The sequence below is a fragment of the Mastomys coucha genome, unplaced genomic scaffold (genome assembly GCF_008632895.1).
Source record: "Mastomys coucha isolate ucsf_1 unplaced genomic scaffold, UCSF_Mcou_1 pScaffold7, whole genome shotgun sequence".
Taxonomy (NCBI): Eukaryota; Metazoa; Chordata; class Mammalia; order Rodentia; family Muridae; genus Mastomys; species Mastomys coucha.
The window spans coordinates 51,334,339-51,349,413 of record NW_022196913.1 but is presented as its reverse complement, the minus strand read 5'-3'; the positions used below and the strand labels follow the sequence as shown (position 1 = coordinate 51,349,413).

The 15,075-nt window shown below is 44.2% G+C and overlaps 1 protein-coding gene across 2 annotated transcripts in view; it reads right to left on the bottom strand.

Annotated features, from left to right (window-relative positions):
• Cap2 (cyclase associated actin cytoskeleton regulatory protein 2) overlaps positions 1 to 15,075 on the bottom strand; it is a 154,328-nt gene that overhangs the window by 43,236 nt on the left and 96,017 nt on the right. For both annotated transcript variants that reach the window (XM_031358436.1, XM_031358438.1), the window contains exons 5-6: positions 577 to 720; positions 165 to 250 (exon numbers count right to left, since the gene is read on the bottom strand). In XM_031358436.1, coding sequence (XP_031214296.1) covers positions 165 to 250; positions 577 to 720 — 230 coding nt within the window. The remainder of the gene's footprint in view (positions 1 to 164; positions 251 to 576; positions 721 to 15,075) is intronic.

The window sequence follows — 15,075 nt, the reverse complement described above, 5'->3', positions numbered from 1 at the left end:
GGTCCACAGGCTCCCAGCTCAAAGATAGGGTTTTAATCTCAAGGTTGGTTACTCGATGTACCAATGAAGAGTCTAGGATGGGGATCAGTGACTAAGTTTAGGAAGCTTCAGGAGCAAATGTCTGATGAGTGTCTGAGAACTCAGCCAGGAGAGGAAATACGTACCTGTGCTTGTAGTCCTTCAGAACCCTGTTAGTGTAAAAGGTGGCAGCATCGTTCATCTCCTTGACATAAGGACCAGGTTTGGGGGACTGAGAAAACAGGACCCAAGCATAGAAGGAAAAAAACAATTAGGATAAGAAAGAGAACACCTCAAAGAAGCTGAAGAAAAGCAAAGAATGATGGGATGGGTGAGAGTCGGACGGAGGCGGTAGGGATTTTGTAAAGGCTGAAGAAACGATTTCCTATCTCAGAGTAGAAAGCACGGGGCTTACACAGGGTAAGAGAAAGCTGCAGCATCCACCCTGGAAGAAGCCTTCCTTCAGTGGACCAAACTACGGAGGGAGGAGTGTGAAGGTGGCCCTGGAAGTCCCTGAAAATGTAGGGAGGGTGTGTGTGGCATTCGGTCGTAACTCACCACGGCTATCCAGCCCAGGGCGGAGATACTTTCGCTGACCGCCGAGAGGTGGTTGAACATGTTGCTCCCCCGGTTTCTCTCTCGGAAAGTCTGTATTTCCTGAATCTTCTCCGATATGGGTTTCAGAAGGACAGCAACTTCATTCTGCAGGCAAACATTGGATTGGTTACTGTGGACAGACAGGAGCCTCTGGCCACTCTGGTTTGAGAGGACCACCCAGGGATTGCCATGGCTGGGGGAGGGGTTCTGAAAGGAACACGTGCCCATCTGGCAGGATGGTTTTCTTTATTATATTAGTGAAGCAGTTCCTTCCTTCCCTCTATCTTTTCCTTTCTCTTGCTCTCTTTCTTGTATTCATCCTCCCATTCTCTGTCTTCCCCCTCACTCTCTTGTTCTTTCTTTCTTAGCACCATTAGGAATTGAACTTAAATCCTTATGGCATGCTAAGCAAGTATGCATGTGTAAAAGTGACTTTAATTTTCCTGTTGGTAATTGTGCTCTCCTAGGATTACTGCCTCAGTCTCTAACTTATGCCTAGTTCTGGAAGCTTCTAGCCTTGGTATGACCCTATCTAGGTGTAGAATGTTTTCAGCCTCTGAGACTTACTGCTGAACAAGCTCTCCCTTCCTACTTCTTTCTGAGCTCTCACTGGCTGGTTCAACCCAGCTGTTCTGGCTCAAACTCCTCTCCAGGCTGACTGGCTCAGTCTGGCTTTTCTGGGCCTCTCCTGAATTGCTCTGCTTGACCTCATACTAAGTTTGACAATATTTCTAATTTGGCTCCTTCTCATTCTCTGGCTCATTCTATCTTCTCTTGTGTCTAGCTTGTTCTCTTTTCAACAAAGAGTCTCTGTAAAACTGCTTCCTCTTCTCTCTCTCTCTCTCCCGCTGCTGCTCTCTCTTAAGTAGCTTCCCTTTCCTCTCTCTCCTCCTGAGAGTTGGGCATATCTTATTGTGTCAAATCTTTCTCTGATTCAAATGTTCTGCCTATCAGTTAGATATCACTTTCAAGCATGGGTGCTTCTTTCTACAAACTTAACATTACCTTCATTGTTTGGGATAAAGGTGTGTGCTAAGGGTGAGTTGTCACAACTAGAATCAGGCTTTTCCAGTAAACAACATAATCTTGGGCCGGGCCGTGGTGGCACACGCCTTTAATCCCAGCACTTGGGAGGCAGAGACAGGCAGATTTCTGAGTTCAAGGCCAGCCTGGTGTACAGAGTGAGTTCCAGGACAGCTAGGTCCTGGAGAAACCCTGTCTCGAAAATACAAAAAAAAAAAAAAAAAAAAAAAACAAAAAACAAAACAAAAAACAAACAACATAATCTTGGGGTTCACAGTATGATCAGATATCCTGCAACACTAGTGAAGCTCAGCCTCAACCCCTTTGTTCTGTTGGTACAGACAGTCTACTGTGTCTCTGGGTACTGCTGTTGTGGGTCCAACCATCTGTGGACTCAAAACACTATAATAAACAGTTTGGGTGACAGAAAGACCTGGATTCAAGCAAGACCAGCAGCAGCAGCAATAATACCCAAGTTGGACATGGTGGCTCATTCTTGTGACCCAGCCCTCGGGAGGCTGAGGCAGGAGGTTTTCTGAGAGCCTGTGCTCCCAAGTGAGACCCTGACTAGACATAACAATGAAGGCAGATATGGTGTGGTAGCTCACACCTCTAAGCCCAGCACTTAGGCCAGTGATTTTCACTTGGAGCAAAGCCATACAAAAGCCTCCTGTTTAGCTCTCAGCACTCGGCTAAATCATAATGTGTTTGATGAAATAACATCTTTGAGAAAGGCCAGGGTATCTAAATTGCTGGTGGGACCTGGCCTCTTGCTTCTAGAAGAGAAAGGACCAGAAACTGTATATTTACAACATCGCAGAGATTTATTAAGACCAACTTTGTTTATCTCTAACATCCCAAGAACAAACTCTGAAGTCTGAGGAGATGCAGAATTCTGGAAGATATTTTATATTGGTTATCTGATGAGACCATCATAAATATCAAGAAAGTTGCCATTTGCCTTAATTTGGCAATTGTGTAAAGAATTTTCATCAGTTAAAAAAAAAAGTCGGGAGAAGAAAGAACAATTCCTATCTCTACCAATGCTAACAAACGCTTCGGCCTTGCTTCTGTTGTAATAGAAGTGGTTTACCACCTGAACTTCCACAGCTGGACTACGGAATACCAGAGTGAACAGTGTAATTTCCATCAAGGCTTAGTGTACATATGTCAGTGGAAGGCAGGGTGGGAGGACTTTAGCCATCCCTCTACCTACTTAAGTATTAGGCATCTGTTAGGAATACTCAGAAAAAATGGGTTGAGTTGCATTGATGTCAGTTAAGTTTATAAAAGTGCTTCCCACTAGAGAAAGGAATCGTGTGTGTGCATGCATATATTTTGATAGGTATTGAACCCAGAGCCTTGCACAAACTAGGCAACCAGCCTACCACCTGAGCTGAATAAGGAGATGGTTCAAAAGGCATCCTATACTACTACTACTACTACTACTACTACTATTACTATTATTATTATTATTATTATTATTATTATTATTATTATTATTATTATTGGTGTGTGCTTATGTAGGTGGCATGTATGCATGTGTACGCATGTTGGAGTATGTGTGGGAATGCATGTACATGTTTGTGTGCATGGATGGAGGCCTGGAATTGAGGTGTTTTCCTTGATTGTGCCCTCACTTTATTTACTAATACAGGATCTCTCACGGAAACCAGTTCTGGCAAGTGTAGCCCTGCCTTGTCCCAGAGCCCCTGGTCTTGGCTTTGTGAGAGTTGAGACCACAGATCTGCCCAGATTTGGGTCCTGGGGATTCAAACTCTGGTCCTCATCCTTGCCTGGCAGGTGAGCAAGTGCTTTATCTACTGAACCATCTGTGCCCTCCTTTTTTGTGTATTTGCTTTCTTAGAGTATAATGGTGGTGGTCTCAAAACACAGCTGTAGGGGTTGGAGAGATATCTCTGTAAAGTGCTGCACAGGCTTGGGGCTGATGGACTGGGTCTCCAGCTTCCATAATTTTTAACAAGCTGTGTGTGGCTGCACCTGCCTGTAATTGTGGTGCTGTGACGCATCAGGAAGAGGATGGAAAAGAGAGAGGATGCTGGCCTAGCCATTGGCTAACAGGTCTCAGCAATCAGTGAGCTCTAGACCCACTGAGAGACCTGGCCTCAAACAATAAGGAAGACACTCTTCGTTACACATATGCACCCACACATGTACACATACACACACACACACTCAGAGCAGCTAGTGTATTTTGGAATGACTTCAATTTTTTTTCCAAAACAAAGCAACTAAAACCTACATTTCCTTTGGGCTTCAGTTTTCTAAGACAATTTCCTGAAAGGAAATACATTTTCAAGCTGTGAAGACAAGCCCCCAAGTCTCTTCTGCCCCAGGTATCTGTGGAGAAGACAACCACACATGGTCACATTTTCAGCAACCGTTTCCAAGGCTGTCCTAGCCAGACTGTGCTTGGTAGAGTAGCTCAGGGCTGTGTCTTTATGGCCCTTGCAACTACTCTGAACTTGAAGAATGGAGTTCTGCTATCAGCTCTATCTCCGTTTAGCTCCAGAAGGAGCTGGATTGTTGTGCAGAAAGTCAAATGGAAGAGTTTCATCTGTAAGCTTTGGAGAAACTTTACCCAAAAAGGCAAAGAAGATTCCCTCTCAGACAGATCAGAGATGACATAAACTTTGACCTTGAAGATGGGCACAGAGCAGCAATGGAACTGGCCAGTTACTCCTAGAATCAAGGGTTCTTTTTTTAAAGAAAAAAAAAATTGTATTTTTTATTTACTAATTTGTGTGACCTTCAAAAGACAGTTTGTGGGAGTCAATTCTGGACTGGAGATCAAACACTGGCCATCAGGCTTTGTGGCAGGGTCCTTTGCCTCTGAGCCATCTTGCCACTCTTCAGAACACAAGGTTCTTTTCGACATTATTTTTTATTTTTAGTGTGTATGTGTGTGAGGTTATGTGGCCCATGTACATGCAGGAGTTTGCAGGGCATCAGATTCTCTTTAACTAGAGTTACAGACAGTTATGGGCCACCATGTAGGTGGTAGGAATTGAACCTAAGTCCTCTGGAAGAGCAGCCAGGGTTCTTAAGCTATCTCTCCAGACCCTAGAATGCAAGGTTCTTGTATAGTTTCATGTCAACAAGAGAATGGTTAAGTCATTTTGTAAAAAGATTTCTTTTCTGATCCTGAAATTGATATCTGCTCATCGAAATCACTGGGAAATACAGATGAGAAACACAAATAAATGCAGAAAATTCTAATTCCACCATGGAGAAAATCTCTGTATGTGGAAGAATTATAAATGTGTTCAAAAATAAAAATAATTGTCTGCTCAGTTTGATAGGATTCCTTGCCCTGGAGAAGAAAGAATGTCTCCACACCATGCATGCAAGGGCATCACCGACTGCTTTTAGTGGTTATGGAAACAAGACAAAATAAAAAACCAAGACATTGGGAGGTGGGTGTACTGGGAAAATATGGGGTGATTGGAGGAGTAAGACAGAGATGAGCTTACTTCATTGTATGCATGCGTACAATTCTCAAGAATAAAGAAAAAGGTTTTAAAAAATTGAAAGAGCCGGAGGATCAGGGAGCTTAGTGTGAGTTTGTCTCCTGGTAACATCAGAAACTACACCCGTAAAGCCTCACCCACATGACAAAACATAAGCTGACAAGGATGACACCAATGGACATGCCACACCGGACAGGGAAGAGCCCTCGAGGTCTCAAGCCTACATGAAGAACTACCGGCAACTGAGGAAAGCTGAGAGGGGAGAGGTAGGCCTCTCTAGGGATGGGCACAGCAGAGGTGGTCCTCTCCAGGGAAGAGCACAGCAATTGTTTGCCCAGTGTTAAAAGGTCAGTCCTGAAAACACACATACAGAAACATTATATGGCCTGAATGGGTTATATTTAGGAATATATATGTATATACATATGTGTATATGCATGCAATGATAGTGAAAAATAGAGGCCATGAATTTGAAGGGGGTGAGGGGTAGTAGTTGGGAGGGTTTGGAGGGAAGAAAGAAAAAGAAAAAAATGTAGTTATATTATAATCTCAAAAAAACTTGAAAAAAGAATGATTTTAAGAGTTCAAGCCAAACTGGGCAGTGGAGGCAGAGGCAGGCAGATTTCTGAGTTCAAGACCAGCCTGGTCTACAGAGTGAGTTCCAGGACCTACACAGAGAAACTCTGTCTGTCTCAAAAAACAAAACAAAACAAACAAACGAACAACAACAACAACAACAACAACAACGAGTTCAAGCCATTCAATCAAACCAGCATGGATGTTAACAGACAAAACCCCAGCAATGAATACATGTTTAGTTAAATTGTATCGGGTAGTTTTCTGTTGCTGTGACAAAATGCCTGAGGGAAACAGCTTAAAAAGGAAGATTTATTTGGCTCAGAATTTCAGAAGTTTAAGTCCATGGCTAGCTGGCTCCACCACCTTTGATGCAAGCCAGACCTTCCCTGGGGAGGCTGGTGGGAAGACGTATTAGAGCAAACACCTGTGGGCACTGGGGAAGTATGAATCCTGAAGATCACAAGGGAAAGACCAGATTCACAATTTTGAGCCAAATTTGAAGCAAGCTTTAATTAGATACTATCCAGGATGATGAACTCTGAACAGGTTCATTTTTGGGTTCCTGGAAAGTGGAGCTGAGTCTACATTTTGCAGAGGCGTAAAAAGGCAAAACCATTAAGGCCATTGTATTTCCAATCAGGTCCAATCAGAGGCAAGCGAGCATCTGAGGTATTTCCTGCTTGAGTACATCTCCCCTACATGTGATCAAGCATATCTGTACAGTTGGGTCAAACAAACTTGATTAGGGAGTCAAAACACAGACAGTAGCCTTCAGCACTTCAGAAAGTATGTGTCCTTGGGCAAGTGGAGCCACAGGAGTTTGGTGAGGGGGGAGAGAGGCAGCATCCCAATACACTCTTCACCGGCATGCTCTCTCTCAATGACCTACCGCCTGTAACTACACCCCACTTCAGAAGGGTTCTATCACCTCCCTCACCTCCCTCAGGTACCACCAGCCAGGGATCGAGTGTTTAACACATGAACGTTTTGCGAGATATTCTAGAACAAATTGTAACATAGGTGTTGTGAGAACTCCATCGTTTTAGAAACGACGGTTTCAGACAAAGGGGGCCACTGCTAAGGCTTAGGAATTGAAGCAAAATTTGGAGGCTTGGGGATGTAGTTTGATTGGATGGAGTGCTTGCCTGTGTGTGTGTGCCTCTGGCCATGGTGGGCTGCGCTGGGCATTGGTGGCAGGGATCTGTAATCCCAGTACAGGGGAGGAAGAGGAAGGAGGATAAGAAGTTCAAGGTTGCATTGGAGAGATGGCTCAACGGTTAAGAGTGCATTCTGCTCTTGCAGAGGACCTGAGTTCTGCTTCCAGCATGCATGTCAACCGTCTCACAACCTCCTATGACCCCTGGGAATCTGACATCTCTAGTGTCTGCGAGCACCTACATTCAAAGGGCTTGTGTGGCAAGCCTTTTATCCACTGAGCTATCTCCCCAAACCTGTGGACCATTTAGTGATTGGACGCTACTGCATTTAAGCCTCTGGAAAATGTATAGCTAGTAATACTTCTTAGCAAACGGTACCAAGTATCAACCATTATTGCTTTGGCTTTTTACTCATATTTAGTTCTTATTTTCTGAGTACCACAGCTGTACCTGATATGATAATTGTCATCATATCAAACAATAGCACATTGCTGGGAATTTAAAAGCTATAGGTTGCACAAATATCTGTTGTAGGATCACTAAGCACTGAAGGGGGCTGGGGTGCGATTCTGTCCACGGAACCCAGTCAGCATTGGTAATGCCCTATGCTTGGCTCCTAGCACTACATAAACAGGTGTGGTACACATTTCATAATCCTAGCACTGGGTAGATGGAGGCAGAGCCACAGGTTCAGGGTCATCATCAGCTACATAGTTGGAGGTCTGCCTGGGCTACTTGAGCCCTTGTCTTAAAACAGCAAAACCAAACCAAACCACTGAAGGATCCCAAAGACTTCCCTACTAAGGCAGTCCCTGCCGGTGGCCAAGAGGCTCTGTAGGGTCTGCCCACACTTAGGACTCACATGCTTTAACTCTTCCTCTTTCTAGCCTGAGCCTGAGTTCTGAGGTGCTCTGGGCTTCTCTGCTCTTTCTCAGTTGCTCCCTCCTCCATGGCCCGTCTCGATGATGATTAACTGAATGGCATGCCTTTCCCCACTTTCTTCTCTATTCTTTCCAGCTGCTGGCAACTGCCAAGATTTACTTTTCCTGCCCTGGAGTTTTTCTTTTCAACTCTATTAAGGTTGTCCTCCAGCTTCTCTTAAATTTGATGACTACGTCTATCTACCAGGAACTGCTCTATGTAGTTGCATCGTCCTGATGTCTGGAGAGTTTTTTGTTTGTTTGTTTTTTGTTTTGTTTTTAAGAAGATGTAATATTAACATTTTTTTTGTGTGTATGTGTATTTGTATGTGCCTACATGGGTTTATGTGCACACACCACGTGTATGTAGCCAGAGGGTGTTGGACCCTCTGGAACTGGAGTTGCAGGCAGTTGTGAGCAACATGATGTATTTGCTGAGACTTGAACCCCAGTCCGCTGCACAAGCATCAAGCATTCTGACCTGCTGAGCCATCTCTCCAGCTCCCAAGGAGAAGCTTCTAGCATGCACACTCTTGTACCTAACTGTTCTACGGGAAGCTTTACTGGCCCATTCTATTCATCAGCATATTTTACTTCAGTAACAGCGTTTGCTTTGGTTTATAAAGCCACTTTCTCAACCATCAAAAATAAAAAGCTCACAGAACGATGGTGAAGGGGTCACATGAGGTTGTTCCTCGATGGGCTTTCTGTGAAGAGCACCTGGAAATGAGAGGTCAGGAGCCAGCAGCAGAGCACTATTTAGATAAACGATCTTGGGGCTGGCATAGAAGTTTGATGTCAACTTGTTCCACTTTTCATACCACGATTGAATTTTTGGTTACAAACTGGCATTATCAATGTGAAGTATTTTCTATGAAAATGTTCTGTAATTTCTCTGTCAGTCTTCTGAGGTTTGGTGGCTCATTAGTGTCATCACAGTGCTTAGAAGACAGGAGGGTCAGAAGTTAAAGGCTAGCCTGAGCTACTTAGTTATTTCAAGGCTTGCCTTAGTTACTCAGTGAGTTCAAAGTCAGTCTAGGTACATGACACTCTGACTCAAAAAACAAAAACAAAAACAAAACACAAAACCCCCAAACAAAAACAAAAACAAAAAAAAAACCCAAACCAAAAACAAAAATAAACTGAAACAAAATAAAAAACCGAAAATGACCAATGTAATCAAACAAATTGAAGCAAACGACCGGAGCACATTTCTCCTGACATGACAGATAGGCCACAATTTTCTCTAAGTGCTCAATGCCAAAAAATTTTCAGATAGGTAGGTATCTGATAGAAACAGGAAAGTTCAATGGCTATTTAAACATTAAACACAGTGACCCACAGTGGTTTGGGTCCCCATTCTATCTCTTGAGTCTTGAAACAACAGTGAGGGTCAGAGGTCAATCAACACCCCCCAACTTAACCCCTCCCAAAAAACAACATAGAGCCTTTATGCTAACTGCTTCTTCAGATTAAGACTAATAGCTTTTGAGATATGGTTGCTTATATTTCCACCAGAATGCGTATGCTTCATACCAGAGCAGAATCCTAGGACTCTCAGATCTTGGGCTATTCTGGTAGGCATGGTGACTGCAGAGTCAAAGAGAACAGGTCTTTTCCATTCCCACCCCAGGGTGCTGGCTAACAAGAACATAAGACATACATGAAATCTGGTGACTCTCTCCTACATTGGGACTTGACAATGGGCTCCTGGCAAAAGCAGGGTTCATGGCAGAGACATGGGATGAATAGAGTATTTGGGCTCCAAGAAGAAAGCAGGGAGCTCATACTTAGTAATGAAAAATGAAGATATTCAGATTCAGTGTTTAGAGTACACAGAAGGAGGGAATGAGCTTAAAAATGCAAACTTAACCTGGTTATGCATCATGAACCCAAAAGAACAGACGGGAGGCCAAGACGACGCTCGCCCTCCATATCATTATTCTTTCAATTTATTGGATTGGTTGAGCTGAGAGAACATCAACTGCTATGCTCTCTGGGACATACCATCTGGCTGCCGACAGGGATGGATTTTATAATCACCTATACTTTTACTTTATGGGGTTTTTCACACTGAAGCTGAGAGGCACCAGGGCTTTCCACGGGACTTGGCCAACTGGAGAAAAGTGCTAAAGCAATTTCAGTTCGCCAGCTTTATTAAGCCAAAGGAAGCAAACAGCAAGTACAAATGAGTTTTTCCAGTTAAAAATATAAGACCTCGGACAGGAATCTAGTTTTTTATTTTGCTGACATCTGGTGAGTTCTGGCTGCATGCCATACATGGAGTGAAGGCGGCTCACCAGTCGCCTTCACTTTCCAATGGTACATCTCAGCTTAAACTACCCAGAGTCCCACCTGCATCTGCAAGAAGCTGCCGTTCTCTCTCTCAGGGTCAGTGGCTGAGATGAAAATATGGGCAGGTCTCTTCTTAGAGACTCATGCAGAGTGTAGCTGAGATCACATCAAGCAGAGCAGGGCATCGCAGCAATGTCTTAGGAGTCTCAAAACACCCCACCGACTAGATCAACCATCTATGTAGCATCAATCCCTAGTGTCAATCATCCTTCATCAGAAATCCACTTTCGCTGTGAAGGTTAGCATGCCATCACATGGTTCCATTGTTTTTCTCCAAGGTAGAACACCAGCCTTATAAACACGATCAGGGCATCCTGGACCATGCAGCCGGGAGGAGGGACGCTGGATATGATGTCTGCACCTTCACTCTCACTCCATCTCATGTGGGGCTGCTAAAGCTTATCTCTTTGCTCCACTTGTGTCTTTGCCCATGCAATTTAATTCCTCTTCCTGCTTCCCTCCAGGATTCCAAGGACCACGTTTCTCTGGAACAGATCTACAGGAGCCTGTGGGTGGCTACGGGAGCCACAGAGATCTGCCAGTTGTTCACCTTGTTTTTGCTCATCCGCCTCCTCTCTGGGTATTTTCTGTCATTACCATGGAGATGCCTTTAGGGAATTGAATGGGGTTAAAGAAGTCTCCCCACCCTGTCCCACCCTCCTCTACACAGAGTGGTTCTAGGGTTATTTTTCTTTGAATTATTATGTTTTTAACCACACATACAAGCAAAATAGTTTCAGTGATTTTTGACTTAAGAACACTAAGCAGAATTTATTTAAAAGAAAAAACCCACCAATACCAAATATCCTCCCAATTTGGTATATGCTGGATATGTTTTTAGAGTTTTATATGATATTATGGTGATTGAAGTGGTTTCACATACACAGCCTCCAATTATTGTTTTGATTGACATCTACCTCATTTTTGGGGGACTGTTTTCTCTTTCTCTTTTTATTTTGCTTTTCTTTTTTTTTTCTTTTTGGTTTTTTGAGGCAGGGTTTCTCTGTGTATCCCTGGCTGTCCTGGAACTCACTCTGTAGACCAGGCTGGCCTTGAACTCAGAAATCTGCCTGCCTCTGCCTCCCAAGTGCTGGGATTAAAGACGTGTGCCACCACTGCCCAGCTCTTTTTTTTGAAAAGATGTATTTTATTTATATGAATACACAGTAGCTGTCTTTAGACACACCAGAAGAGGGCATAAGATCCTATTATAGATGGTTGTGAGCCACCATGGGGTTGCTGGGAATTGAACTCAGGACCTCTGGAAGAGCAGTCAGTGCTCTTAACCCTTGAGCCATCTCTCCAGCCCTTGGGGACTGTTTTCAAGAGCTCTCATCATGTGGGAGTGAAGGCAGAGCCTTTTTCTTTGTGTTATGAGTCTGTCCTCTACTCCTATCTCTGTTGTCATTATTTGGCAAGACCTTCCTGTGTCAGTTCCAACCGTCCTCACCAATGGCAGCACCATTTTCTTCCCTCTTTCATCTAGAATGTTCTTAGTTCTTGTTTCGCCTTATCACCCATCCTTGTGTGCATAAGGATTGATTATGAAGAAGCAACGGCTTCCTTGCTATCATGGCCTGTAGCTTCCTATGTGATCCAGAATAAACTCTCTGTCTCTTTAGTTGTTTTTGCCAGGAGATTTTATCACAACAAAAGAAAAGTAGGTGTCCTTGGAACAATTCAAGAAGAACTGGCTAATTAAAAGCCTGTGCTTTTCTTAATTTATGGTTACCTTATTCTATAGATCACATGACTCCAAATCTGTGTTTTTAAGACCTCTCTCTCTCTCTCCCCTCTCTGTTGTGTATATAAATGTATATGTTTGTATGTGTGTACATGTGTTCATGTACACATAGAGACCAGGGGTTGATGCTCATCTTCCTACATTAAGCTCCATCTTGTATTTTGATACAGAGCCCATCACTGAACCTGGACTCCATAAATTCAGTTAGACTGGCTGGGAAGTGAACTCTTAAAAGCTGCCTACCTCTACCTCCCCAGTGATGGGGTTACAGGCATGGACCATCACTCCTAGCCTTAGGAGGGAGGGTGCTGGAGGGGGAGGTGTCCAAGCTCAGATGCTTATGCTTGTGCAACAGGCACTTTATAAATTGGGTCATCTGTCCAGTCTTCCTTTTAAAGTTTTTATTAGCATATATTAAATATGCATAAGATAGGTATGACATCATATATATGGTATACTTTGATCATACTCTGCCCTTATTACCCTTTCTCATTCCTTCTCTTCCTGCCACTGCCCCTTTATCCTAACACATAGTTTAGAGTCACCTGAGGGCCTGCCCAGATCAGATTGGTCTGGGGGAATACCTGTGAGGGGTTCCTTTTATTGTTAATTGATGTAGATAGGCCCAGCCCACTATAGGCGGCACCATTCCCTTGGAAGGTAGTCTTGGACTGTAGGAGAAAGCCAGCTAAGCATGGCCCTATGCTTAGGCTAGTAAGCAATGTTTCTGCCATGACATCTCTCAGTGATGGATTATAACCTGGAAGTGTGAGCCAAAGAATAGACTGTGTCAGAGTGTTTTATCACAGCAACAGAACAAAAGCAGGACAGACTCCCCTGTCCCCGAGGCAGGTTACTTGATGTGGTCCACCTATACATCTCTAGAGAGTTCTGCCATTTGTTACCATTTGTCTCCTAGCTTACTCAGGTCAGCAAACGGGGGGCTCTGTGTGTGAGGCCTGGGTCCAGTCAAATTGACTCACAGTATTAACCACTGCAGAGGGAGGCAAAGAGTCACAGTCATAATAACTCAGTTATATACAGCACCTTGGTGTTAAAAGCTACAGGGAGCAGAAGTGGTACAGGGATAAGTTCAGAAATGTACATGGGATGGGAGTAGGGGTGGGGTAAGTGTAGCTCAGTTTGTAGAATGCTGGCCTAGCATGCAAGAAGCCCCTGGGTTCCATAGGAGCACTGCAAAAACTGGGTGTAACGGTGCTGAAATTCCAGCACTCGGGAGGTGGAGGCAGAAGGATCAGAAGTTCAAGGTCATTCTCAGTTATATAATGAATTAGAAGGTAGAAAGTCTGGCGAGGCCTGGAGAGGGGAGAAGGGGAGGAGGAGAGGAGAGGGGAGGGAAAGGAAGGGGAGGGGAGCACATGGGAGGGGAAGAGAGGGGAGGTGAGGGAATGGGAGGAGGGGGGAACAGAAGGGAAGGGAGGGGAGTTGAGAGGGGAAGGGAGACAAGGAGGGAGACAGAGGGAGGAGAGGGAGAGAAGAAAGTGGTGATGGTGGGAGGATTCAGTTGTTTGAAATAGGATGGATTTTAGCTTACATCAAGGATGTGGAACTGACCCGGGAGGAGCTTCAAGTCGGAGGAACTAGCCACTGTGGAGAATCTAAGACTGGTAGTGGCCTCCTCTGTTTCAGGAATAGCAAGTAAATAGTGTGGCTGGCATGAAAGTGGGGGAAAGTGGCAGTGAGAGACAGTGCAGTGGGGGAAAGTGCAGTGGGGGAGTGTGAGGTCTGAGGCACAGGCAGGGAGCAGAGGGGAATCTGTGGCTATTGATGGCTTTCATCCGGAACACAAGGGAAACCTCCAGAGTTTGTGGTGGGAATGACAGGGATGACTTTCTTCCCCAAGCATCATCTGAATGCTGTCTCAAGACTAGATTGTGGGGGTGCGGGAAGCAGAAAGACCATCTCAGAGATCACTGCAGTTCTTGGGGCCAGAGTGAGCGTGGTGGAGAGCTGAGCACCAGGGTCAGGTTCGGATATGGAATCAGAGTAAATAAGCAGTGGAGAGAGCGACTCATCCCTTCGACCAAACAACGAGGAGGGTGCTGTCGCCATTTATTAGGAAGATGGTGTTTTTGCAGGAGGATGAGATGAGATATAGACATGCCATCTACCCTAACCAGAATTATATTTGACAAAATATCTGGATATACTGTGGGCCAGTCAAATTGAGTTACCAAGTTCATCATAGCAAAAGAGCAATACATAATAAATAAGTAAATGGCATTTATTGTGTTAGATGTTAGGTACGGAGGTGCAATTCACTAACAACATTTTAAATGGATGACAGTATCTTCTGTGTGCCCCCATCCCAGCTTACTCCACTCAGTTCCCTTCTGGTCTTTGCTGTTATTATTGTATTCTTTTATTTTAATTTATTTCTATTAGTTATTTACATGTCATATGGTTTCTTCTTTCCCACTTTCCTCTCCAAAAAACAAACAACCAAAAATGACAAGAACGAACCCCTGTTGCCTCCCCCCTCCCCATGCCTACCACCCTACCCTCTCCCACTTATTGGCCTTAGCATTCCCCTACACTGGGGCACAGAATCTTCATGGGGCCAAGGGCCTCTCCTCCCATTGATGATCGACTTTGCAATCCTCTACTATACACATGCTGCCAGAACAATCAGTCCCACCATGTGTAGTCTTTGGTTGGTGGTTGAGTCCCTGGGAGCTCTGAGGGTACTAGTTAGTTCATATTGTTGTTCATCCTAAGGAGCTGCAAACCTTTCAGCTCCTTTGGGCCTTTCTCTAATTCCATCATTGTGGACCCTGTACACAGTTCAATGAATGGCTGTGAGCCTCTACATCTGTATTAGTCAGGTACTGTCAGAGCCTCTCAGGAGATAGCTATATTAGGCTGGCTTGTCCTTCCTTCAGTCCCTTCTCCATAGTTAGTCTCTGCAACTCCTTCCGTGGGTATTTTGTTCCCCCTTTTAAGAAGGAATTAAATGACCACATTTTGGTCTTCCTTCTTCTTGAGTTTCTTGGGGTTTGTGGGTTGTTCTTCCTGTATTCCGAACTTCTGGGCTAATATCCATATATCAGAGATTGCATACCATGTGTGTTCTTTTGTGATTGGGTTACCTCACTCAGGATGATATCCATTTCCCTAAGAATTTCATAAATTCATTGTTTTTAATAGCTGAGTAGTACTCCATTGTGTAG